Raw genomic sequence first — 27,638 nt, forward strand, 5'->3', positions numbered from 1 at the left:
GCTATGAAATTCCTTGCTTGCCCCGTTACGAATAACCGGCCTACGTGCAACTTATGATGCGGGTCACTCGTATCGTGACTCCGGTTGACAAGAAACTAGATTCTTGTGTTGGTGAGTTCCGCCACGGATTTTTGCCTCCTTTATTCGTCGACGATTATCTTTACGATGCACAACAGAAGAAGAAGAAGAAGAAAAAAAAGAAATATAAAATGTTCGTCGAAGAGACTTGAGTTGAGAACAATCGAGGCTGAATTTTTGTCGAGGAATTTTTATTTAGAAATTGTAGTAGAGAAAAGAGAGATCGTATTTGTTAAGTGGTGGAAATATTTGGATTTATCCTTCGATTCTTGAAATTTTTAGAAAAAGAAAGAAGGATTGGCAAAAGGAGAAATAGAAGAAAAATAGAGAAAAGTAAATTCCTGTAAATTCTTTTTCTTCTTCTTATTCACAACGCATGTCACAACGAGAAGTTACGTAGCGTCGAGAAACTTTCTTAATTTCGAACAAGTTTGAAGGAAGCTTAAAGGATTCGTGGCTTTCGAAAAGTTTAAGCACGAATTTTTAATTTCTCGTACAAAATACAAGATAATAAGTGAAAGATGCGAGAGAATATGAATTGAATTACATCGCAAGAATTATATAAAACTCTCGAGGGAGACAGAATAGTTCATTTGTTTCGTGTACCATGGATGCACGCATCAGGTTTCTTCGTTTCTACAAGGTCTATTCCAAGGATCTGTTTCTTTCGCCAAACATGGTCAGAGCACGATCGTGGCGAACAGTTTTGTCCCTGTTCGTCGTTTTTCGCGAGCCGAAAGATCCACTCGCTCGTTATTTCTTCTAGGAAACCGGCGACGATCCCGCCGCATTCCGGCCGCGCGAAATTTCAGAAAACCTGATCCTCCTCCCATCCGATGGATGAAATTCTTATCATCCCGTTGACAACGAGATGTTTTCGATTTTTTTTTTTTTCGAACAATAACCACGTGTTCTGGAAATTTTGATCGCGTAGATTTTTCGATATTTAATATTTCAATGGATAAATAAAAATATTGTTTTCGTGCAAATATTTATTGGATATTTTATAGATGTATTCTGTAGAATTTCCTACAATTTTTTCCAATATATTTTAAGGATATACGTTCTCAGTATCTCCACATCTTGCCTTGCCGTTCTTCGTCAAAAGATCGAGCAGATCTTCCAATTTAATATTTCCAAGAGATCCATATTTTCTCTTTATCTTACACAAGAATCACCTTACATTCTCTATCTCGACATCGCGCAACTTACTCACCGAACGAAATATATACAATAAATTACCTCACCTTATTTTCTCAAATTTTAATATATCTTGTTTGCAAAAATACACTTCCCTTTGTATTACCTCGTTTAAAGAAAATATTTTCCTCGACGCACAACGGTTTCTATATTGTAAATTACGATCATCAATTGCAAATCTTGTAATCAGTTATTCACAGTACAAGAGGATACAATATCAAAAGGGAGGGGGGAAAAAAATAAACGAAAATAGCGAAATTTACATATCTAAATCGTATAGAAGCGAAGAGGGTTAAGGAAGGGAAGGGATCCATCCATCGATCGAGTCGTGGAGGCGAAGATTAGAAACCACGGGGCCGAATTCCTGCCGGTTTTCGGGCCGCTCGCAAGCGGAACTCCCGCGCGCCTCATCGGTCTTATTGTCTCCGGGCCCGAGGTGGCGAACCTCAGTTCTGCTCCAGTACTCTTGGAAGTAACATCGCGCACTCCCGTAATCCTTTCCACCTCTTTCTCTCGCATCCCCGCGAAACGAGACCCGTGAAACGCGTCTTAATCGAACTCCCCTCCTCCCCCTTAATTTCCTCTTTCTTTCTCCCTTCTCTCTCTCTCTCTCTCTCTCTCTCTCTCTCTCTCCTTCTCCCCGTGCTCTTCTTTTCGGTATTTTAACTTAAAAAAAAGAAAGAAAAGAAAAGAAAAGAGAAATAAAAAGATTTGTTCGTCGGGCGTTGTGTAACCGCAAGGTGATTGTCAGGGTCCAAGGCGAGGTGGAGGATCGTGTATGTATGTATGTATCGATAATTGAAACGTGCACGCGAAGGACGGAAGTCGGACGGACGGACGTGCGTGAAAGCAGGTCTCGTTGGTGAAAATCGACGGGGGGGGAGGACCTCGTGTTTTCTTTCAGTTCTTTTTTTTTTTTTTTTTTTNTTTTTTTTTTTTTTTTGTTTTGTTTCATCTTCATCTTCTTCTTCATCTTCTTCGTCGGGTGGAAAAAACGAGGAGGAAGAGGAGGAGGACTCGAAGAGAGGCCGGAGAAAAAGAAAGGTGGACGTCTCAGTTGTGGATGAAGAGAGGTTCGAGAGATATAACCGGTTTTGCGGCGTTTAGAAATGGAAAATACCCGACAAGGACGGCAGAGGCGCGCGAAAGTCGCTAATACCTAATCAAGAATGAGGATGGATTGAAAGGATTTGGAACGTTTGGGAGAACGCGTGTTTGAAGAGGGGGGGAGAGGGGAAAAGTTGATTGGAAACCGTTTCGAAAGAGTTGTGAGAATTTTTCTCGCTTACTTTTCTGAGTAAAGTTCCTCCCATTCAACGAACGTGCTGTTATATGATAACATTGCACAGTTGGCGAAAAGAGAATCTTTCTCGAGGAATCTTCATCAAGTATTTCAAAAAAAAAAAAAAAATTGAAAATGGAACTTTAAAAACTTTCTCAAATTCATCTGTTCCGCAAGAGACGCAACGAAAAGTATCAAACTAAAATAAAACTTAAAAAGAAACTTGAATAAAAGAACTTGTTTACACAAATTTAAAAAGAATCGTCTAACAGAATAATAATAATAATAATAATCTCCACTAAAAATTGCATAATCGAAAGGATCCTCTCGTGCCTGAACAACGCTCGAATCAAAACTTTTTCGAAACATACGAAACATACAGACCCCCGATAAAGAGGGACGAGTAAAAACCTATCCTACCTAGTGATAATGATCGATGGATAGGAAAAAAAAAAAAAAAGAAAAAGAAAAAAGAAAGAGCATAGAGGATCATCGAGAAGGTATCTTAATCCGCCGGAAGGCGAGAGGTACGACGCGCGCACAGTGGGAGGGGCGATCGAGAGGAGAGGATATATCCTCGAGCAAAGATCGATGTCTGTTCGCGCTCGAGCGGCCTCGAAGCCGCCGTGTGATAACTGATAAATATACCGGTCTCTTGCGGTACCCGGTTAAGAGAATGCGGTTACAAACGCGAAGGGGGAAAAAAAGGACCACGGTGGTAGATCTTTAATGGTCGTCGATACTTTCGTTTAGAAAGCGCGGCCGGCCGTGTCAGTTGGACGGGGATTCGCGATCGTGCCGCGTCGTTCCCTTCGAATCGATACCTCGAATCGTCGCGCGCCGATTTCGACCACCGGTCGGCCATTGTAAACAAACCGTCCGTTTTTCTTTTCGAAAATGTGCGCTGCGACACGCGCATGGATGAATATTCGTTTCGACGAAGGGAGAAAGTTTCTGCCGCGTGAATGAGTAAGTTGTTCGTGGAGGAATCTTTTTTTATTTTTCTTCTTCTTTTTTTTTTTAATACAATTTTTTCGTAGTTTTTCTTAATCTCGATTAAACTTGACGATTTTTTCCTCGTTTGGTTGTACGATAAATTTGGATCTATCTGTTATTTCTTTATTCGTTGAGGTTTATTTTTAAAGTCGAATTTATTTTTCTTGTAATAAATGTATCGTTAAAAAAAATTGTAGAAAGTTTTCACGTGCGATGGAAAAATAATTCGTTAGAATTGGCTGGAATATTTTTGTTATTTTTTTGAATTTAAATGGAAGGAGTGTGACTTGAATTCATATTGAGAATTCTTCGTAATTTTGATTTCCTTTCAAATGGAATTTTTCACGCATTTTATCGGGATATCTTATCGTTTGTGTAGAATTTTTTTTTCTTTGATAAATTCTCGATCATCTATTGAAAATCGTTAATGGTTTTCGTATCTCCATGAAAATTGATAGAAAGACTTAAAAATCGAAGGTCTTTTTTTTTTTTATCTTGCAATAGAATATTCATGATAAGGTAAAAGTAATGTTAACGATGTCAGACTTATGCTCGTTGACCCACTTTAAAATGAAATCGCAGAGACAGCTGTTCATCGCCAGCAACGAGTTATTCTTCTCTTTCGAGATGTATAAAGAGATGTCAAAGAGAAGAATTAGAAGTAGCGTGATTAATTAAAGGCAAATAATATCGACTCGATTTATCTCGTTTCCGCTTCCTATCGAAATCATTAAAGCGCGATGAAGACGATGAGAGAAATGGAAAAAATGGAATATAATTAATGAATTTATGAGAATGTTCTTATAACACGAAAATATTTAACGAAGAAAACGATCAAATATATGAATTTAATCAACACTGTTCGGTTAAATTATAAATAAATAATTTTAAATGATAATATTGAAGTAACGTTTGAACCTTTCTTGCAGGAGTGGAAAATGCAGCTACCAGTTCGGGACAAGATTTGGCCGCGGAGAAAGAAGAGGCGAACACGATGGAAACCTTTCGAGATTTTGTCGAGAAGATAGTGGTTGGTTTGATCGGCAACATGGACGTGCCGATCAATCGAGTGGTATATCATCATTCGCCGTGTAAGTTTGAAACAAACATAGAAATATTGTACAAGCACGTATACACGAATTGCTTCTATCTTTCACTAATGCACTCGAAAATTTTACTCTGTGTTATTAATTTTTTTTTTTTTTTTGAATTTCGAAATAGATTGAGAAAGGAAGAAGAAGGAGAATGATGGAAAATCATCGTTATCAAAAAATTTTCTTACATTCCTTTTTTTCTTTATATTTTATAACAAGTAAGTCAAAAACGTGTGTGCTTATTTCTTATAAAATATAACTAATAAATAAACAATGCTGCCATCTGCAGAAGAAACTCGAACACGTCGAAGCAAGAAAATTGCTCACCTATCTCTGGAGTATCTCGTAATTCCTTTCTCGGTCTGAGACTGGTGATATTTCTACCAGATGCGTGTCTGTCCACTATACTTAACAATTAACTGCCGACAATCTCGATCGCTTTTTTTCCATCCATGATCCATCTTTAAAACGCGGCGCTGCCCGCTTACCAATTAACTACCGAGTATCTCGATTGCTTCTTTGACGCTTGGTTGCCCCTCACGCTGGAACCAAACGTTTCTTTTGCGAAAATAAAAGTTAAAGGAGAACGTGTGCACAGGGTGTTTCATTTCGCATCGAGATCGTAAGACATCGAGAATTACGAATAAAAAAAGAAGGAAAGATTATTTTGAGACGTATTTGAAATATAGCATAGCATAGCAATTAATTGTCCTCGTGAACGATCTCATTTTTCTTTTTTTTCTTTTTTTCTATTTTTATTTTTAACGTGATATTTCTGAAAAAAATGATTCTCTATGTTTGAAACACTCTGTACCTAACAGTCGCAATTAAGCGAATATAACAGTACTTGATGAAAAGAAACAATCGTGACGTCCAGTTTATAATTGCACGTTTCCTCGCATGAACTTAACCATCCGACTAACTCTTGTTTAATAGATGGCAAGCTTTTGGAAAAACACCTTGTACCTTTGATCGATGCACTCGCAAGTTTGGCTATAGTACTGCAATCAACTTTAGAGAGTAAGTACTCTTTTATGTCTCTCATATTGCTAACATAAAATAAACTCTATGTTGGCATGCATTGTTTTATTTCATAATCAATTAAATTTATTATTATAAGATTGTTTTAAAAGTTCTTTTTATTACTTGCGCGTATAATTTTGATAGATTATTAATTTGGCATTAAAAATTAAGCATTTTGCAAATAACTCATTATTTCAGAGTCATTTTGAAAGAATTCAATCCTGAAAGTTCTAAAGAAATAAAAATCTGATACATAAAATTTTAATAAATATTGAAATATAAATCATTTCGATCTTTTTGAAAAAATAGACAATCTGTGTATAATGAAAAAAGAAAAAGAATTTTTAAGATGATTGTCTTAAAACTTCTTTTTCTTTTTAAAAGAAATCAAATTTTCTTTAAAATTCATGTGCACGCGTTTCATAAAGCAGCACACATTTACGATTTAAAGATCGTCGCACCGTTGCGCAGCAATGTAGAACAGGTTGCCTGCCTCAGGCGCTCAAGCATTTCCATTCAAATAACATACATACAGGCGCACTTTTCGAAAACGACTCGTAACACAATACAACGTACCCTTTTCCGAAACATACGTTTCACGATTTTTTACGATCGTACATTTACAGTAATTTGTTCTAAAACTTCGTGTCTCTAAGCATTATTTCACTACGTAATCTTGATATACTTTCGTGATCCATAAAATCCATCGTAAAATTAGAATATTACATTAACTAATAATTTTGAAATAAAAAATATTGTTGTAGATAAATAATAATATTAATTATCGTTTAAATAAAAAATATGCGTGATATAGTTCAATCTAATCAATTAATATTCGATTTAAATATTAATGATCGTTTAAGCGAAAAATATACATCATATATCTTTTTTTCTTCTTCTTTTTTTTTTTTTTTTTTCGTATTAAACATAATCGTTCGATAATAAACGATTTAATATTCGAATGAGCTGACTTTGCAAGTTATTAACAACAACAATCATTTACTTATTTATTTATCTTTTTTTCATTATTACGTTTTTTTTCTTTGTTTTCCCACGAACTTTAATATGTATTTGAAAACAAATCGATATAAGCTATAAAAAAAAACAAAGAAACTCATTCGATGCATACAATTTTTTCCAATAAATAAAATAAATCCAATATTAAAATAATTTTTCTTTGTACGGGATAACGTTAATTGAGGAAACTTTATTTTCATTAAATCGCTGAATAATGGAAATGATAGTGGAAATTTACGAATAGAAAACGTAAGATTCGTCGAATAATTGAAAATGGGAAGGGAATATAAGAGATAAAAGCGGGAAAAGGAAAGGAGAATTCGAACGTCCTAGACTCTCCATCGAAAAAAATCGCATTTCATCAGGATAAATTCACTCTTTCTCATGGTCCTTTCGCTAAAAGGGTCTTGATTGGATATGGAATGACTCGTAATTCGAGAAATTGGACGAAAGGGATAAAAGGGTTGGAATGAAAAGGCGCGATTCGAAGGAAATTTGTAGTCTTTTTAAAAATTATAACAAATTGGTCTCGTTATAATCAGAGTTAAATTCAAGGAACGATTATATGGATTATGTGACAAAATTTTGCGTGTTTCATATTCACATATGATTTAGCTATATTGTACAAGAAAGAGTATAATTTAAAATAAATTATCAAGTTGTCAAAAGCGATATAAACTCGATGTATAAAAGATACATATTTGCATGTATCTTCGTGTCGAAAAACGTACATGTAAAAATCACGATACGTACGCGTTTACATATCCTTTACGTAAAATGACTTGCCGAAAACATTTTTAGAACTGAACTTTTTTAATGTTATAAAATAATATTTAATTCGAATATGTGTGTATCCATGAGCACATTTAGAATTAGATGGATGATGATAGAAGTATAAACAAGGAATATACGATTAAATGATTCAGAGTTAATTACCGTTAATTTTGTGTCGATTATTGTATTTATCAATAAATAAAAAAAATATTTTGAAATAAATTTTTATGTGATAGAAAAAAAAAAGGATAATCGGCATAACTGACACACAATTTGAATAAAATATTTAAAAAATAATTAGAATAATTTATAATTATTCAAAATTAGAAAATTATTTTGCATATTAAAATAATGATTTATTTGAATGGAAAAACAATTTGTCTTTAATAATTTTTTATTTCAATAGTTATTCCCTGAAGAAATTGTTAAAAACTCAATGTTAAAAACATGAAGTGAAGATTTTATAAAAATATCTACCAATGTTATTTTGAGACTAATATTGAATTTTCTTTTCATTCTTATTCTTCATTAAACATTTTAATTCGTTTCGAGGCGAGAATATGTAAAAATAAAGTACGCATCATGAATTATTTAAATATTTCGCTGCACGAAGTTATTGGATCCAATATGCGGATTTCCAACTTGTAGGCCATAACCTTTCGATATGCATCATATTTTTCAATTCAAATTATTTTTAAGGAAAATTTCGACGTTTATTCCTTTCAATAATAACTACGCTACCATTGTAACATGTTCTTTATATAAATATAAATGAAAAGAAATCACAAGTGTCTTGCTATTGTGAAAAAGATCAAAAAAGCTGACCTTCCATGTTAATAATAATAGATCACTAAAAAGATTCAGCTAATATTTCCCCTTCCAATAAATTCTATTTTCTAAAGCATTCATTCGTCATTTCTATTCACACTATATATCAAAGTCTAAGTTCACATATTTGATTATCATTTATTTGATTATCATTTTCTTCTTTTTTTTTTCTTTTACGCGTGTTGATATTACATATTACATATTACTATGTAGATATAAAAGCGTAACGATACATATTTATGACCAGAAATTATTTCAACACGAAATTAATCACCTATTGATTTTTAATTCGTTTTAGTTTATCTTATTGATTAATTTTTAAGTAATTTTTTAATTTTTTAATTCCATACGGTATCGGTACTTACTTATTAATTTGCACTTGTTAATTAATTTTTTTCCTTTTCTTTTCTTCTTCTTTTTTTTTTTTTTTTTTTTTTTTTTTTTTTTTTTTTTTTTTCCTAAAATGAATCATCCGCGATATCTCGATCGAAGGACTATCTAAAGCGAAACAATGGTGGGTATAACGATCTCGAAACAATAATCTTAAATAGCTTCTTTGTAGGTTACATAAGAAAATGAGTCAACGGGATCGAGAGAAAAAAAATTTACCTTATCTTTATTCCGGAAAAGATCACTCTTTTTTGTTCCCTCTCCTACCGATAAAATTAAATACGCGTTGAACATTATTGAGTTTAATTACACATCCGGCCGCGTATTCATTCGAAGGAAACTTCGTTTCATTGAATTTTTTTCAACCAATCAAATTATTATCTACGTAATATATTTTAAGACTATCGGCTATTCATAACTTGAACTTGAATTGATAACACGATCGAAGAGTTATTTACAATCTTTTCATAAGATTAAGTTAAAAGAAATGATAAAAATAGATGTAAATAATAAATATCGAAATACAAATAAGATATGAATATTAAATTGTAATATACTGCTTATTACAATTTTAATGATACAATTTTTAATATTTATACAAAATATAATTTTCTATTATATTATAATCCAATTATGAGCATAGTTTCTGCATAGCATAAATATAATACAACTCTTGTAAATTATATTTATTGTTACGTGGAAAATTTATATGTGAATTTCTTTCATCAATATTTATCACGCACAATTTTGTCGATGCATTTGCATACAATGAACCGATTCCTTCCTTCGATTATTACAGTTTACACAATTCGATTAAATAGAACGAAGTTGTACGATTGTTTTTCGTTCCTCCACGAACGTTAAGTTCCCATTTATCGTTCTTAATAAAATTTGACGTCAACGACATCTTTATGCAATTTAATAGATATACATCAATTGTTCTGCATTCTTAGGAATTTTCTTTAATTAAAAATTGCTTAATTTCTTCGTCATTTACAAATACTATTTGCATAAATTTTTTTCTTTTAAACTCGTATTGATTGATTTCAAATATATTCGCGAATGAAATGAATAATTCATTATAATTTTTTTCCTATATATCGATTTTTTATATCCTATATATCGATGCAATCGTTGATAATAATCAATAAAAAATAAAAAAAAAAAACTTTTTCCTTTTTCTTCCAATGAATAACTATTTTGTCGAAAATCTTGAATCGTTTACATTCTTCTAAAGTTTCGAAAGATTTTGAAAAATTTCTAAATCTTTTTTAAATCTCAAAATTCCAGATCCTTCCTTCCTCCTACCGAGAAGCATCTCGAAATTTCGAGCGTGTCTCGTTCTTAATTAAAAATCTTTTGACGCAAGCGTAAGAAAAAAAAAAAAAAGAAGAAAAAGAAGAAGAAAAAAAACAATCATCAATAATGCAAAATACATCATCACGTGACAGATCCTCGACCAATTGATGTCTCACGGAAACGACGTCTGTCGATTTTAGAAAATGTAGGTTCCCTCGCAAAAGTATCCCCCACTAAAAGGAAGCCGTACCGAGCGGCGTATGTGGGGTACGTCGGTCGTGTATCAGACTGCTTTGGCAAAGACGCACAGTCGTGAGCGGCGCAGGCCTGCGATTACACAAACACACGGCGATCAGTTTATTCCGCCGGTTGTTTCTTCCACCGTTACCACGTTCGTATTTTAAACTCGAAATTTTAAATTCTGGTGAAATACCCGCGAGCCATGGTGTTGTGCGAACGATATCCCCGCGTGATCAGATTCACCGATCGGCCAGATTTACCCCTTTGAAAAGGCCACCACGAATCACGAGTCCAACGAGTGAAAGTGATTAAATAAATATATCTGAAACAACAAGTGTGATCGTTGCATTCGATAATAATAAGTAAGCATCGTGGATTGTAATTGTCATATGTTGTAATTGTCACGACGAGAGATACACAGAGAGAAAGAGAAAGAGAGAGAGAGAAAGAGACTCGACGATCGTGGAAGAGGATTTTATTAATTTCATTTTGGAGTAGAAAAAAAAGGATTAAAATTGAAGGGGGGAGGATGCGTGTGTTGGTTTTAACTACGTAATTGCAATCGGTCAAGCTAGCTTGCTTGTTAATTGCAATTCCTCGCAACATAAGATATCGAAACGGAAGGCGTAAAGAGGAAAGAAACCGAGCCGATGAATCAATATCTGCTATTTAGCTTTGCCGCGTTCTCTAGGCGGCTTTTAATTACCTCTTTCGCGAGTGAATGGAGGCCCCCCTACCTTCGTGATGTAAACACCATGTTGTTTCCCTTTGTTCAACCGTGAACAAACAACCTCTCGTCAATCTGGATGGATGCAGTAACCCATATCGTATAAAAAGAGGAATAAAACTTTTTTCACACGTCTTTTCTTTTTCTAAATCTAATCTAATCTGAAACGATGTATTTACTTTATTGTGTAGATGATTTATAATTGTCGATATAATTTTTTTTCTGCCATTATAATTTGAGCATTCGAGATGTGATTTTTATATCGTTGATTCTTAATCTAATCGAATCCAAAAAAGTTAAAATCGTGTCTTCGATAATTCAGATACCGATCAATTGATAACGTACGATACAATGTTTCCTTTTTGCTAATTGTAATTTGAGATGTGACAAAAAAAGATTTTTAATTCAACTCTTAATCTAATCTAATGAAGAAAAATTAAAATCGTATCTTAGATATCTTAGTAGTCACATATGATATTAATCGACAATAATAGAATTTGTATTATTTTTTATTTTTCTTTGCAATTTTATTTACGTGCTGATTGTTCCATTACAATATCTATCATAGAAGGCATTGACGACGCATTGGAAAAACGATAATTGGCTTTGATGAAGAAGAAAAAGTGGGAGAAACGTGACGAAGCCATGTGTCGTCTGTTAGATGATCTTCAACTCGAAATGACTTTAAACATTTTTTTTTTTTTAATAAAAAAAAATGTTCGCATAATTTTCAATGAATAGTTATATAAAAATAATCTGTGTAATAATTTTAATTTTAATTTTATATAATTATGAATAATTTTTATGTTTCAATTATTGAATATCTTTTTTTCTTTTTTTTTATCATAATTTTATCTTGGTTATATTTTTTTAAATAATTCTCATTTTTAAAATTAAAAATAATAATGCATAGGTCAACGTGATTACGTAGTAATTATCTTGATAATATGTAATAGTAAAAGTATAAAATGTTTCTAACTATGTCTCGTGCCAGTTAGTAAAAAAAAATTGATAGTGATTTCATGTAGCGGTTTGATTAACTGCAAGACATACAAGTAAAATTATTCGCGATGCAATATATTAAATTTTTTTTATTGTATTTGTACTTTTTCATATTATTTTTTTTATTTTCTATTTTTCTTTTATATTCTTTTTTCCCCTTAAATTATCATTATTATTATTATTAAATTATTTAAATCGATTAAATTTCGAATCTCTATCATGAACACGCGTAATTACAGTTTTCATAGTGTTAAAACATTTTTTTTCGGTGTTTCAAAATCAGTTTCACAGTTACAATAAGGAGAAAAAGTAAGAATAATCGGTGATGACAATCGGTAATGATAGCAGAGATAACCTGGTGACAGTATACGTGTAAAAAAATTATCGTCACGAGCAAGAAATTTCAAAGTTCAGAGGATCGTCGTCAAACAACTATTCAAATGAGGGTTTAAAGGCCGTTCTCGTTGGCGCGATTCTACGTTCGGCATTTTACGGACAAGTTCGTGCGTTTCCGTGCACGTGTTTGCGCGCATGCGTATTCAGTTGTTTCGCGCAATAAAGCGTATATGCACAGCTGTGTGGATTATTTTCAATTATGCGAATTTGGCAAAGATATATCGAATTATTTTCAACGATTTTTTATTTTCCTGTTAAAAAAAATATATGTGTATATATTACTATGAATGTCGTTGAGGGAAAAAAGGAAGAGACTCGTTATTTTTAACGATATAACGAGCGCATTAAATCGCCGGATCGAAAGCGTGATTATCGCCGGGAAAAGTTAAAACGAATCACTTGAGATAGAATATGCGAAGAGATCTTTCATGAACCGAATTCATCGTGTAATTTTTTCCTCAATAATCGAAAATTACCAATGGTTACGAACCACAACAATGCACAGTCTGACGAGTTTTCGAAGACTCTTCCGGTATTAACCGAATATGAGAAAACGAGAAAGTTATAGCTGACAGGAAATAACTGTGGAATATGAAGGAAATATTCTTCTTGAGACGATCATCGAGATTTTCTCTCTGTGTATCTAAAAGTGTTAAAAAAAAAAAAAAGAGTCTTACGCAACGAGAATAATTAATAAAAAAAATTGGAAAAAATAATGATGTAAATATTTTTTGCACTTTTTTTTTTCTTTGTAGATCGTGATTGATTTGTTTAATGAATGTATTTATCGGATCGTGAATCGAAGAAATTGGATGAAAATTGTGTTGTCTATGATGATAAAAGAGTTTTAGAGAGAACAAAAATGTGAACAAACCGTTTAATAGCTTATCAGATACGATGTGAAACGCGTGATAAATGTTGCTGGAACTCACTGCGGATATGCTAACAATAATAGGCGGCCTAGTTGTCGCCTATATTATCTACTTGCTGTTCATCAAAGAGGAAAATGGTAAATATTATCAATTTTTAATTTATTTTCAACAATTTTCAAAAAAAAAAGGATCAGACATTTCTAAACTTTTTTTTATACTTTTACAAGTATTTACTTCCAAAAATACAATTTGAAAAATGTTTAGGAAAAAATACTGTTTTTTTAAAATTTTTTTTGTGAAACTTATAATCCACAAATTAGATAGATTACAAAATACCGATCTAGATTGCACTCGTGAAAGTATCATCGGCACAGTATTCGTCACGGTTATTGTAAATTGTCATCAGCAAGCTGTTCAACCGTCCCTGGCACGGTTCCTCGATTGCGCGTAATAATCTGTCATGAGAAGATCCCCCGTTACCTCTATTTCTTGTTTTACAATTTCGTACGACATTCTGTAATATCATTTCACGGTGTTTCGCAAAGGAATAAACCGAGGAAAATTGTCTTTCACCGCATTTCGAGATGTAAACTGTCGTCTAGATAATTCCATTATTGTTTCTTTTATTTAATTCTACAATTTCTGGTCATCATCTTAATCATCTTTAATATTCTTCTATTAAAAAATTTTATCAATTATTCAACTTCCTCTCTCTTTTCAAAATTCATTTATTATTATTAATTATTATTATAATCATTTATTGTTGTTCTTTATAACAAATCTAACGATACATCCCAATACACAAAATGAAATAAAAATCAATAAAAATAATTCAAAACAAATTAAGAAGTAATGAATAAAATATTTATCAAAAAGTTATCAACAGTTATTTTTGAGATGATTGAAGTAATTGAATATAAATAAATACAAAAAATAACTTCTTAAAAATATTAATTTTGGAACTTTTTTCTTCAAATATATAATTTTCAGTAAGAGATAAAGATATATACATAATCGTCCAGTAAAATTAAATATTTGATTTATAATATGTAATTATTTATAATAGTGTTAAAAAGTGAAATCTTTGTATAACAATTCATGATGATTAAGAGCATTATATCTAAATTGTACACGAATCCCTATCGATGTTTTTAAATACAGATAACACAGTTCGCGAAAAGAAAAGAAAAAAAGAAAAAAAAAGAAAAAAATTCCATATGATTTCTTACGCGTAACAATCGTCACCGTTATTGTCACCGATTCGATTATTCGATTATGATCGATTCGAAGGAACAACGTCGCGGCTATCATCGCGATAACACATCGTCTTCAATAGGGTCATTCGGATTATCGCGAATCATTAGCCAATACGAGTCATACGATTCTTTCGTATATAATTTTCTCTTTTTAAATTAAATATAGTTTTTCCTTTCTTATCCTGCATTTTTATCTACAACCGATTCGTATTTACGTAATGGCATGTAATTTCGTTCAGTTCATGAGGTTGAACGTGATTCAGATTTAAAAAAAAAAAAAATTCTTGGCGAACGAAATTTCTTTCCATTGGAATATTCGTGATAAGAAAGATCGAAGAATTTTTTCTGGTAAATAAATTTGGAAAGACAAATAAGAAAAAAATTTGATAAGATACATTTAAAAGAGACTTATTTTTCTATTCGCGTTATTTTTTCACTCTTTTTCTTTTAACTGGATTATAATTTCAAATCAAGAAGAAGAAATTTATGCAAATTTTTTCCCCGAATTTTTATTCTCGAACGAGTAATTACAAAGAGGCATGTGAAATTAATTTCTCCGATCATTGAAATTTTTTCCTTGTTATTATTAGACTATCAAAGTTTCGTTACTTTCGTGCAATCGAATTGCAACACGTTTGTACACCATTTACGTCATTTTCTTTATCAGTTAAGAAACAGGCTTATCATTCCAAGAAAGCAGTTATATGGTAATCTTTTTTAAATGAATGTAAATGATTATAATCCGTATCTCTTTTTCGCGTATCGTGCGATTGTTGAGCGATGATTTCGAAATATTAATTGGACTGTAATTTCCAATTCAATGTCCAAAGTCCAACAACTCCTCTACAATCCTCGATCATCGAATTAATAATAATTGTCAAAATTCCTCCAAGTTGTTTACTTGGAATTTCGACAAAATTAATATAAAAACTTCGTTCTTTAATAATTTGATACGAGGAACCGGTAAATGCCACGATTCCACGAAATATTAAGTATTAAATTAATCATCGTGAATCGCGATTTCATTAATTTTTAGAATATTTTTTTCTACAGATCGCATCGAATCTATTTTATTTATTTACCCGTATTCACGAAGTAGTTGTTATCTTTATAATTTATATCCATCAACGTTCAATAATTCTCTGCTCAAGCGGAATATTAATTAAATTAAGCAGAAATCGTAGAGGGTGACGATTTCCTCTTCGATCGGCCATCACGTTACAATACATTATTCGAACATTATTCGATACAAGAGAAACCTTTTTTTTTTCCACAGCGATTATACACCTTTACAGAGACGATAATCGCTATAATTCCGTTACGTGAGTAACGTTTCACTGTAGCATGCATTCGATTTCGCCGATTGTCGCGATTTCGTTTTAGAAATGAAGCGTCTCGCGCCGGGCGGAACACGGTCGCCCGTTCCCTTTCGAAATTCACCCGCTGATATTCAGCGATTAGAAAGTTCGGAAAAACGAGCGGAGCGGCCGCTAATAATGGCCAACGTTTCGCAAAACGGTGGAGATAGTTGTAATCGATCATAAGCCACGATCATCCTTGAGCCTCGATTCTTTTACGTGCATTCTATTACGCTTTGCTGATTGTTTGCGTCAGTTTATGAATATATATTGCATTCATTAAAAGAGGGAATGAAGAAAAATACTCGAAGGTCGTTGAAGGAAACGTTGATTAAACTGACGGATTCAGAGAGGATAGAGTTTTTTTCTTCTTTTTTTTTTTTTTTTTTTTTTGTGGAAATTCATCGACGATGATATTTGCATTAACGTATACGCTTCGCACTATACGCTTTGATTGATGATAAATTGTATAAATTTATCATTCATATGGATCGAAAGATATATACATTGCGAAAATTATAAAAAATGTAAATCAGGAATGGAAGCTAATTTGATTTGATTCTTCAGGTTTCTTCAGGTGACGTGAATTTCCCGTGATACTTGAAAAGTTGAAAGCAGGAAAATAGAGAAAGGAGAGAGAGAGAAGAGGGAAAAATTCTTGAAAGAAATCTTGAGAAAAGATTCGTGTTAAAGAAGTATCTCTTTGCAAACACTTTTTCCTTGAAATAATTTCTTCATTCTGTTTCCACAGTGAGTCGATAGTATTCCCAGGTTACGATACGATGTGGGAAATCGAGGAGGATCGGATTAATCGAAAGGCAAAATTCCGAGTAGGGGATGATCGATGAACAAAGATTGTCGAAATGAATAGATAGAAATAAATGTACGCGACCTTCACCTTCTGGCGAGAGATCAGGGTTAGAAAGCCCATCGACCATGATGGTGATACATACGTGTCAGTTCACGAGAGAACGTCTTCGAGCAAATTCGATGCAAATCAGTTAAACTTAGACTTTAAACGGATGTTAATAAACAACATAAATGGAATTTAAATGAAATCGTGCGTCAATCATGAAACAATGAACGACCTCGGTTGTGCAATTAATTTTTCTATCGCACGTGGAAGAATATTTTAAAACGAGTTTAAAAAAAAGAAGCGCGTGCTCCGAAATCTGTGGAAAATTATTATACACAAAGACGAAAAAGAAATTATCCCATAAGAAATATTCTTCGAATCGAAGAATTTAGATATTTTCATTTCTCTTTCCCACGGAGTTTTTTTCGTGTTGTTCAATTACAAACAAGATATCGTTTATGGTCAAACCTTATGATGTCTTTGTAGTAGACATCCTTAACCCTTTTACAGAGAGATAAGCAGTCAGAAATAGTTTTACGAACATTATATTTTAAATGTTACGACTACCACAACTATTAAAATTTATTGGCAATAAAATATTGAAAGTATGTTACTCTCAGTGTCGGACACGTTGGAATATTACGAAAATCTTAATGATAAGAGAATAATTATTTTCTAAGTTATTATTTTTACAATTCTTCGTTTTATTTTTATTACACCGCCAAAGTATTAAGACATCAAGGCATAAAATTGTCATTTTTTTAAAACTCTAACCTAAGAAAAATTTATTATCGCGTCCTTCGGAATCGTTTCGAACAAAAGTTTAGAAGAAGAAGAAGAAGAAGAAGAAGAAGAAGAAAAAATCAATGACCGGCAACGAAGGAACGAGGTAAATCAGTCAAACGAAATTTCTCCACAACAGTTGTTCGAAGTATATACTTCAGTATCTCCCCCTTGAATCTGTCAACATAACAAACTTTGCCCATTAACTTGGTCAAATATCTATCTCGGACAGAGATGCGCAATATCCGTCCTCCACGGTAAACATCCTCTGCCATCTCTCCTCTCCCTGTACCAAGTTTCCCGCGAAAAGAGTTCACCAGGTCGTCGAATTTCTCCCGATAGCGCAGAGGCGAAAGAAGGAATGAGGAATTGCTGACAAGGCCGCGAGAGCCGGTGAAATTACCTTGAAGCGTCGTCGAGACGCGGCCAAACGAGATGCTCATCGCCTCGATTACCATTACCGATACCAGTGCCGATGAAAGTACGACATCGAATACGCCGCTTTTCCTCCTCTCCCTTCCTCCACTCGTTAACCCTTTCGCGTCGTTTATTTCCTTTTCAAAGAGATTTCCCCTCTCGAAATCTTCTTCTGTTAAAGCTAGCCTTCTAGTTCTTCTTTAAGATTATACAGAATTACCATTATATTATATTACATTATACATCGATATTTATTTAGGGAAGAGTGGATCGATGGATGAATGATCGAACAATCTTTATATGATTCTCGGTTTCAGTCGGGAGAGGAAAGTTTGAATCGAATTGTTGAATTATTGATCCGGTTGACCGAGTTTTTTCTTTTTTTTTTTTTTTTGCAACTCGAAAAGATTAATCGATATAATGGACAAAAATTTTTGTCTGAAATGTATTGCTCACGTTGAATTCGTCATATGAATTTTGCGGGATAAATAAAAAAAATTGCACGCCTCGCCACGAAAATTTGCAAGAAAAGAAAATTCCAAAAATTGGGAAATTTCTTCGCTTCGATATGCTGCGTGTGTACATCTGCCATTAAAATTCGTCTCGCGTTGACACAAATTTCGTGCATTTTACGAGAATATTTCCTTCGACGATTCGTCTCACTTTCGCGGTTAGATACTCCAATGTAAAAAGAAAAAAAGGAATAAATAAATTCCACGGTGTATCCGTAAAAAGAAAAATTTGCTCACACGTTGGTACAAATTTTCAGACAAATCTGGCACGGATGTGGGAACGACGGCGCAGGCGCTTCGCGACATCGTGGAGCGTGTCGTCGAGGAGGCGAAGAGACTGCCGGGCCTCGGAAGTTGCGACGGGAGCGGAAGGATTCAGGAGGAGAGGAACGGTGTGGAGAACAGTTACGAGGAGGTGCTCGCCACCACGATCCTCAACAAGGTTATAGAAATATACTCGTTTCCCGGAGGCTGATCCCTCGGGGAGGGGGCGTCTCTCTCCCTCGAGAGGCTCGGGCTCCGGTTCACGGAATTCGTGGAATTCGCTCGAGAATCGAGCGAGAGGATAAAATCGATGAGCGAACGATGGATTTTCTAGGTCATCGAGAAATACCAAAAGAAAGAGGTGGACGGCAATAGCAACGTTCTCCCTGGGAAGATCGTGCCTGCGAAATATGCATCGAGTACGTTTTCTGTAACATCGATTGGAGAATCGGAGAATTTTTCAAAAGTATCGAGAATTAAATTTTATATTGAAAATCCAATCTTTTCGATGAACAACGTGATCGATTAAATTAAAACCCTTAACCGATACATATATATCTTATCGTGCAACAGATTATCTTATCATGCAATGAGGGTATGATGCGAATCGTACTATTCGAAAAGTAGAAATAATAAGTGGTTTAAAAAAAAAAAATGCATAAGTAGATAATAATTAATATTACATCGTTATAATTATAATGTCATAGTGTTGATGCATTATAATCGATCGAACTTTGATGAATCTCAAAAGATAGAATTAAAATCTTCTCTCGTGTAAATTTCAAAGCGAGAGAGAAGTTTGAACGACAAGAAAAGAGGATGAAAGCGGTTTCGAAGAAGAAAAAAAAAAGAAAAGAGGAATCGTTTTTATTTATATATTTGGTTTTTCAGGTGAAAGCGAGGCAGGGCTCGACGAAGGTGTCGAAGAAGGTTGCAGCAGCTTGGAACCGTTGTCTCAGGAGGATTGCGCCAGCAACTACAGTGCATCTAGCTCGAGACGCGTTAGAAACCAACCGGAGTCATTATCTCTCACGGTAGGCGATCCTTTTACGGAGGCAGAATCTCCGGAGAACTCGCAAAAGAAACGAAAACTCTTCCGGAGAAACGTTCATTCTTTCTGAATCGTTTCAGGTCGAGCGTTTCGAGACGATCTCGTTGTTACTCGTTTATCGTTTCACGACTCAAGATTCAACCACCGTTTCTCCATTTTCAAATTTTAAAATCGTCCCGAATGATTTATGGATCAATGAAATGAATAAGTTTAAAATTTATTTATTTTTTTGCCCCTAGAAATAACAAAGTTTATTCGTATTAAAATAATATGAATGAAGCACTTAGAGCTGTATCTATGTTAAAAATTATCAAAGTTTTGTAAACGAGAACGCATTTAAATTTTAAATACGTGAAAAAAAGAAAATTTGAAATATAATATAAGTCTTTTTATAGAATTTCGAGATTAGGTTTGTAGGTGGCCGGGTGATCAACCGATAAGCGTGTTGCTCGCGAATGATAAGCGACCATAACGAAATAAGACCATGATGTTTCGTGTTGAAATACACGTGGCAATTTTAACTGATAAAAGAAAATCAAGAAACATATATAAAATAACAAGAATATCAATCCACTCTCTTTCATATCGATTTATTAAAATGTTTCGCTCGTTTCAGATAGAAGAACGAATAGAGGAAGTGACCACAACTTATGCATCCGACGAGGATTCCAGGGAATCTCTCTTGCCCGTCAAGAATGCCCATCGAGTGCCATTTCCTGAACTTGGAATGGACATAATCGATCGTAAGCGTAATTTAACTTAAATCCGTATTTATGTTCAAATATGCTGATTTGCTGACGGTCATTTCCCTCCATATGCAAAAATATGTGGACAATACTCGAGTGTGCGATATTTTTGCTGATCGTACGGAGGAGCGTTTTGCATATTCCAATCGGTCAGTCAACTATTGTCAGTGTTATTAATGATTGTTCGTTAACGTACCGTTTCTCCGTTAGCGATTCCAAATTGCACAGAAGAATATTACAGTAACGAATATTACAACTTACTTTTTTTTCATTTTCGAATCGAATGATCGATCAAAAAAAAAAAAAAAAAATATCGGATCTTTATATTTTGTATTTATTTTTAAAGTTTTGTACGTTGATGTTTCTATAAAAAGTGAAAATTGCATTCTGCAATTATAATCTATTAAGTAGAAGAAATTTATGTAATACAATTTGAAATAGGATAAAGAGTGATTCTTGGAAGGAATGAAATAAATTTTATAAATTTACAAGCTGCAATAAACGATATCTTCGCATGTAATAAAATACAATCAAAATATTAGAAATAATGGTGTACAATTTATAAATAATATAAATAAGTATATCCTATTTATCCAAGATTGCACAGTTTTATCACAGGATTAACAAAATGCGTGTTTACTCGTTATCCATTCCAGCTTTTCAATCGGAGGACAGCCAAGACGAGATCGACACACCGACCAACGTAGATTTAGTATTCCCGGTCGAGTCTTGGGAAGAGAATTGGCTGTTCCAAAAGAGGAAGGTTCAGACACAGCAGGCTGACTCCGTGGCCATGTTGGTGCCGAATCCTAGCGCCGATTACAAGGCTCTGATCGGTGACAAGGACGCGGAGGATACCTCCGACTTGTCCGAATGTTCCTCGGCGCAGGCGGACGAGGACATCGAGAAAGAGCTGATGGAGGCGATAAGCAACGTGGTGCCGCGAACCCCGGACGAGAAAAAGTTCGGAGAGAATGATGTTCTGGGCCAATATCCAATCGTCGATTCGTCAAAAATTGACATTCGAGGCTTGAAAGATCGAAGGATCGACGAGGATGGTGAGAGACGAGGCGACGAGGTTGAAGCCAAAGAGGTCGAGGTTGAGTATCGTTCCAAAAGTGTGAACGAGAAACCTGTTCCAAAAGCGGGAAATTTAATCGACAACGAGAACGGGTCAAAGGATGAGACGAGAAATTTGATTAACGAGGAGAGTTCAGTCGAATTGGATTGCTCGATGGAGGGGAACGAACTGTTCGCGGATAATTTATCGAATCGCTCCAAACCCTTTGCAATTTCTACGACCGATGAAAACTTGCTAGACTTGCCAAAGACACCGACATCGACGCCGAGAATCTCCATGGTGGAATTGAGAGAATTGGAGGGAAACGATAACTTGGAATCAATCGATTCGCGGGAAAAGAACGTTTTGAATTCGTTGGAATGCGCGAAAAAGAAGTTGATGGCCGTGAACGACGTGGAAGAAGAGGTATTGGACGAGGAGGAAGCAATGTTCGCTCAACAAAAAGTCGACTTTCATGGTAAATAATTCAATAGACAATATGTAAGTGTTTATATTTATGATTAAATTGTGGATTTTATTTTTTCTGGCGAATATTCAGCCGAGGATATTCAGGAACAGGAAAGCGAATACACGGAGCATTATGATATCGCGACCCAAAGGCACTTGGACAGCTTGACGAAGAGTGAATCGTCCGATTTTTCGCCACCGATAGATTCGACGATGGAAAACGAGGAGAGGTAAAGAGATCGATAAATTTTTTTAAATCTTGTGTTTCATTTACACATTTCGAGCATCGAGCTCTCTTTCTCGAGCCAATTCTCAAGTGAATATTTTAAAAGTTAGATCGAACAATTCGAGATTTCTCGATTGTTTCGTGTCGAAGCTAGGTTCGTTTCGTAACGTCACCGTTAATGGTCTGCAAAACGGCGTAGAACTTTCTTTTCACTGATGATACTGTAACAATCCTTCAACATTCCATTGTGCAGCAAATGCCGAGAGGCTGTGGCGTCCGCCAAAGCTGAATCGGCTTCGCATCAGTCCCAGCAGAGCAAGAATTCAGACGAAGAGGTCCGACTTGCTACTCCTCCGAGACCAGGTCAATCTCAAATTCTTTTTCCATCGATTTTTCTTATCATTTTCTTTTCTTTTCTTTTTTTTTTTTTTTTTTTCTTTTACTTTGTACTTTGTATAATCGAGAATATTGAGATTTTTAGTTTGTAAATTTCTTTGCAATTAAAAAAAACAGGTACGATCGCCGAACGTGAGCACAAAAAGTGGGAAAATGCTCCACCTATCGAAAACAATCCCTACAGCCGGGAGAATATTCAAAAGAGGTTGTGGGAGAGGCAATACTCGAGAAGATCGTCAGAAAATTCCGGGTAAGATGTGCAATAATTCTCTGTGCAAAATTGTTCTTCGTGAGATTTCGTAATTTTTTTATTGCGACGAATAATATTCTTGAATATTCAGAATTTACACCGAATTGTCAACGAGCAATGGGACGGACTTGCTTGACGTGTTAACATCTCGAGAATCAAATATGCAAAGGTAATGTATAAAAATGAGAAGAAAAATTTAACTGAAACTATTAAAATTTTCATCTTTCTCTCTAAAATTACCAAGCAAAAGTGATCTTATTATTATACGAAATGAATCAAATTTATAATTTAATATAATAAACGTATTTAAATTAAGATGAAGCATGTATTAACAATAATAAATCCACAGAAAGTAATTATTTTGCCATCGAACGGTTGATGATAGAGATCAGGTCTTAATGATTTTCAGAGTGATGGCAAATAGATCTCGTCGCGAGTTGATGATGTTCGTTTTACAACAACTTTGTCGCGAGGATTTTTCTAATGGAAAATAAACGAGTTAGGAAGTTAGGGACGAGTTAGGTTGAAAATAATCGAATTCTTATAAAAGTGAATAATTTTTAAGGAATTTAGCCGAGAAGTGGAAGGGATCGATTTTTGGTAAAGAGAACTGTGATTCTCCACTTACTCCAAGGACTTCGCCATTGCATGGTCTTTACCATAGATTTTGAAGAAAAACTCGCGATTCTTAACAGATATATTTATCAGCAAGATTAGGGAACGATTCTCTAGAAAATTATTTTAAAAAATTATTTCCAAAGCCATATTTCATCATTTAATCTCATTTTACAAAGTCATTTTTCAATCCACAAAATCCAAAGATAATAAAAATTCAATTCTTGAAACGTATAGGTTCGGCAGAGATTATTACGTGAACGGATCAGTGAATGAGAAAGGTAGAAGATCGTCGGACAATCCCGGGTATGATTTACGATATTTCTTTGTAATTCCTTTTTCCTTCTAAATTAAAATTCCTTTTAATTTATTTTTTACGATGAATGATATTTTTTTTTTTTTTTTTGTTTAGAATACATAACGAATTGGCAATGAGCAACGGAACGGATACGGATGACATGTCATCGTTACGGGAACTAAATATCCAAAGGTAAAGAGTGCGTGAAATAAATATTCTTATTCTTTTCGTTAAATTTGTAAATCAAATAAAAATTGAACGTGTTTTTCCGTAAATTTCTGAAATAGAAACCTCGGGGATTATTACGATACGAAAGTGAACGAGAAAGGGAGAAGATCGTCGGACAATCCTGGGTAAAAGATTTGTAATTCTTTTTTCTGCAACAATTTTTCACTATGAAATTAATTCTGTACGATCGATAATATTTTCACAATTCAGAAATTACGAGTTATCAACGAGCAGCGGGAGTTTGAACGACGTGTTGACGACATTTCGAGACGAAAGCGTACAAAGGTAATGTATGAAAATGCGTGGAGAAGAAATTAATGAATATTGAGATTCTTAAATTTTTCTATAAATTTTTGAAATTTGTGTAGATCTGCCGGGGACTATTACGTGTACGATCAAAAAGCGTCAGTAAACGAGAAGGGAAGAAGATCGTCGGACAATCCCGGGTAAGAATTATTGTACAATTTTTGTACAATTATTGTACAACGAAACAATTCAAAAATTAAATAGAAATTGAAAGATAATATCCGAAAATAAAAATTTACAACATATCCAGATAAAAAAAAAGAAAGTTCAATTTTTTTTCCATGAATTTCTGAATTGTTTAGATCGGTCGAGGATTATTACGAGAAAAATCCAAAATCATCAGCGAATAAAAAAGAAAGAAGATCGTCAGATATAATAATCGATGACGTTTCAATATTCCAAGAACTAAATATACAAAGGTGAAGAAAAATTGAAAAAAAAAAAAAAAAAAAATCTTATCTTTTCTCCTTAGATTAGAATTTTCCCCCTCGCAAAAAAAAAAAAAAAAAAAAAAACTTATAAACTTATCCCAATTTGGATAAAAATTTTTTATCCATAAATTTGTTTTTGTTACGAAATGCGTAGATCCGCCGGAGACTGTTACACGAACGATTCAAAGCCGTCGGTGAACAACAAAGGGAGACGATCGTCGGGCTTTTCGACCTCGACGAGCAGACCGAGCAGCTCGTTATCCCAACGATCAAGCTTCAATGGGATCGCGGACCAGGATCAACAGGTGAGTTTCCAGCTCGAAAAGTTCGAGGAGGCTTCCCTGCGCGGCAGCCTTTCTAGATGGACCTATCGCGATCCGTACTCCAGTTCGAACTTCGCTGTCAACCCTCTTCTACGCATGGAACTCGATGCGTCCGCCGAATCAGCTGATCGTGTTCACGAAAATGTCAAGAATCGAAACGAGATATCATTAGGCAATGATGATCGTGACGTGAAACGTGAAAAAGTGATGGAGGGGGAAATGAGCGAACGCGAAATAATGGATAGAGAGGATATTAATGAGATTCTGCAAGAAATCGAAGATATTCGAAACGGATCTGTAGGGAAAGTCAATTACGATCCGCTTCACGATCTCGAAGGGAATAATAATCTCAAGTCGGATCGTGACTCGGGTATGTCCTCCGTCGATACGAACGATCTTAAAGTTAACAGAAGGAAACAGGATCAGGATTGTTGGAGGAGGTTGTGGATCGACGATTTTCAATACGTGAAAAACGAACAGATCGTGTCGTTGAATGGAAGAAGGTACTTCAACTCGAACGGTTACAAGTATAACACGTTCGGTGGGATAAAAAAGGATCTATCGATCGATGATTTGGATTGTGACTCTGACGAGGATAACTCGAAACCGGATAGATCCGATGAATTCTTCGATCCTGGGGAATTTTCCGGATTGAAGTTCCAGACGTTTGGAGGTATAAAGGGAAGCAAAAAAGTGGACAGGAGAGGGATTCTCATGTACAGAAGAGTGACATTGAGATCGTCCATAAGAAACGGTAAAAATCTGAAAGGAATGAGGACGTCTCAAAGCGATTCCTTGTTGCAAGAGAAGGACAGAATAACCGAGGACACGTTGTCGAATGAGGACAGACGGACCGATTATCAAAGTGACAATTCCGAGGAGAAGGATGCAAGCGAGAAATATCTCGATAAAAAACCGAGAAGGAAATGCAACAAATTCTGCAAAAGGCAGCCAAGGATTGTGTACTCCTCGTCGTCGTCCACGGACGACGATTGGCAAGACGAAGAGGTCGAATTGCCCAACAAAACGATGATGCAAAAATTCCTAAAGGATGCCTCAAAGAAAATGAAATCGAACTCGGACAACGATCCCAATTACTTCTTGAACACGTCGAGAAAAAAGATATTCAACAATAGCGTCAGAAGATCGCCAAAGCATCGATCGTCGGACGATAACGAGAGTTTAAAGCTGGAACCGCCCATCGTGCCCGAGGTCATCGAGAAAAGTTTCGAAAGTTTGCAGGATCTTCGTGGCAAAGGGAAAGGGAAAAAGAAGCACAAAGCTTCGGAATCGATCAAATACGTGGGTGTGAGAAGTTTGAGCGATCTGACAATATGGTGAAAAGTACTTAATCGAATTAGTTCTCCAAATAAGAAACTCTCTTTCAATATATTATGAAAGTTTATATTTTTTTATACAATTTCACTCGAATCTCGTATGCAGTGCCATATTGTCAACGAGAAGTTCCTTAGAAAAGTGTCTAAAAGTGAATCTAACGATAAAATTAATATATTATTACGACCATTATTATATTTTTTTTAATAATAAATTATAAAGAGAAATCTTATTATACAAATATATATATTATGTATATATATATATATATTATAATTATCTTAAGTACATTTTATTTCTAATGAAAGTAACGAATGTGAATTGTGACTTTGGCCAAAAGTGCATGACACATTTTTCTTAACATTATTTATATCTTCAAGGTGTAGGTGTTGTTTGCCCCTACGATTAATTTTAACAAATTAAAATTTTCAATTTGACTTTTTAATCGCTCTACTCGTTAGTTTTAACAATTTGATGGTGAATTTGTTTTAAGTAGCTCTCACTTAATTAAGACGTAACAGAGGAATAAGACAATCTCTGTAACAGCGAACTGTAAATAAATCTTTTTGACTCTTTCTTGTAGATCGCACGCACCAGTTATGTATCGACCTTATGCAAAAAAAAAAAAAAAAAAAAAAAAAAAAAAATAATTACTTTTATATACTTGTATATAGTACACGTAGACCATAGAAAAGGCTGCTTAAGAAAAGATTTAAAAAAAATAAAAAAATATAAAAAAATGAAAAAAATAAAAAAAAAATAATAAAAAACTATTTCTATTAGTACGAAGTTCTATGCACATTGCACATGCATGATAGCTGAGAAAATGCCTTTACCGGATCGGTAAGTACCGTTTACATGCATTTCCAATTTGATGCGTGTCGACTAACAAACGATATTTCAAGGGTTTGCATGTTAAACGAGATAAGCATAAATTTGTTGACTGAGAATCAGCATGAATTTTTATCGAGAATCGAAAAGAAGGAATGAAAAAAAAAAAATAATAAATAATAATCGTAAAGATCTTTTTTTACCGCAAAGTGCTCCATTATTTGATCGCAACTAACAATTTTTTAGACTTTTTCTTACTGCATGATTATAACAATCGATGCTTTAAACTATGCATTAAACTAATTCCGATTAAAATACTAATAGCTGCAAAAAGTCGATCAAAACTAGTACTTTATGGAACTAAAAATACGTGGAAGCAACAAATTGGATCTCCCTTGGATTGATTTCGG

The 27,638-nt window shown here is 34.2% G+C and overlaps 1 protein-coding gene across 9 annotated transcripts in view; it reads left to right on the forward strand.

The window, feature by feature from the left end:
• Nucleotides 1–27,638, forward strand: part of LOC122714646 — a 48,116-nt gene that overhangs the window by 18,052 nt on the left and 2,426 nt on the right. For 2 of the 9 annotated variants that reach the window (XM_043936151.1, XM_043936150.1), the window contains 18 exons: nt 4,486–4,647; nt 5,587–5,670; nt 18,658–18,842; nt 18,999–19,083; nt 19,556–19,698; nt 20,332–20,458; nt 21,118–21,999; nt 22,081–22,219; nt 22,469–22,578; nt 22,729–22,861; nt 22,953–23,030; nt 23,714–23,782; nt 23,889–23,966; nt 24,062–24,127; nt 24,213–24,287; nt 24,371–24,448; nt 24,611–24,727; nt 24,894–26,981. In XM_043936151.1, coding sequence (XP_043792086.1) covers nt 4,486–4,647; nt 5,587–5,670; nt 18,658–18,842; nt 18,999–19,083; nt 19,556–19,698; nt 20,332–20,458; nt 21,118–21,999; nt 22,081–22,219; nt 22,469–22,578; nt 22,729–22,861; nt 22,953–23,030; nt 23,714–23,782; nt 23,889–23,966; nt 24,062–24,127; nt 24,213–24,287; nt 24,371–24,448; nt 24,611–24,727; nt 24,894–26,403 — 4,121 coding nt within the window. In that variant the 3' untranslated portion in view covers nt 26,404–26,981. Of the gene's footprint in view, nt 1–3,347; nt 3,530–4,485; nt 4,648–5,586; nt 5,671–10,253; nt 10,584–13,101; nt 13,356–18,657; nt 18,843–18,998; nt 19,084–19,555; nt 19,699–20,331; nt 20,459–21,117; nt 22,000–22,080; nt 22,220–22,468; nt 22,579–22,728; nt 22,862–22,952; nt 23,031–23,713; nt 23,783–23,888; nt 23,967–24,061; nt 24,128–24,212; nt 24,288–24,370; nt 24,449–24,610; nt 24,728–24,893; nt 26,982–27,638 lie in introns of those variants that run through there. The other 7 variants (XM_043936157.1, XM_043936152.1, XM_043936159.1 and 4 more) reach the window with 7 other exon arrangements.

Source organism: Apis laboriosa, unplaced genomic scaffold, assembly GCF_014066325.1.
Source record: "Apis laboriosa isolate Shangri-la unplaced genomic scaffold, ASM1406632v1 scaffold34_cov151, whole genome shotgun sequence".
NCBI classification, from domain to species: Eukaryota; Metazoa; Arthropoda; class Insecta; order Hymenoptera; family Apidae; genus Apis; species Apis laboriosa.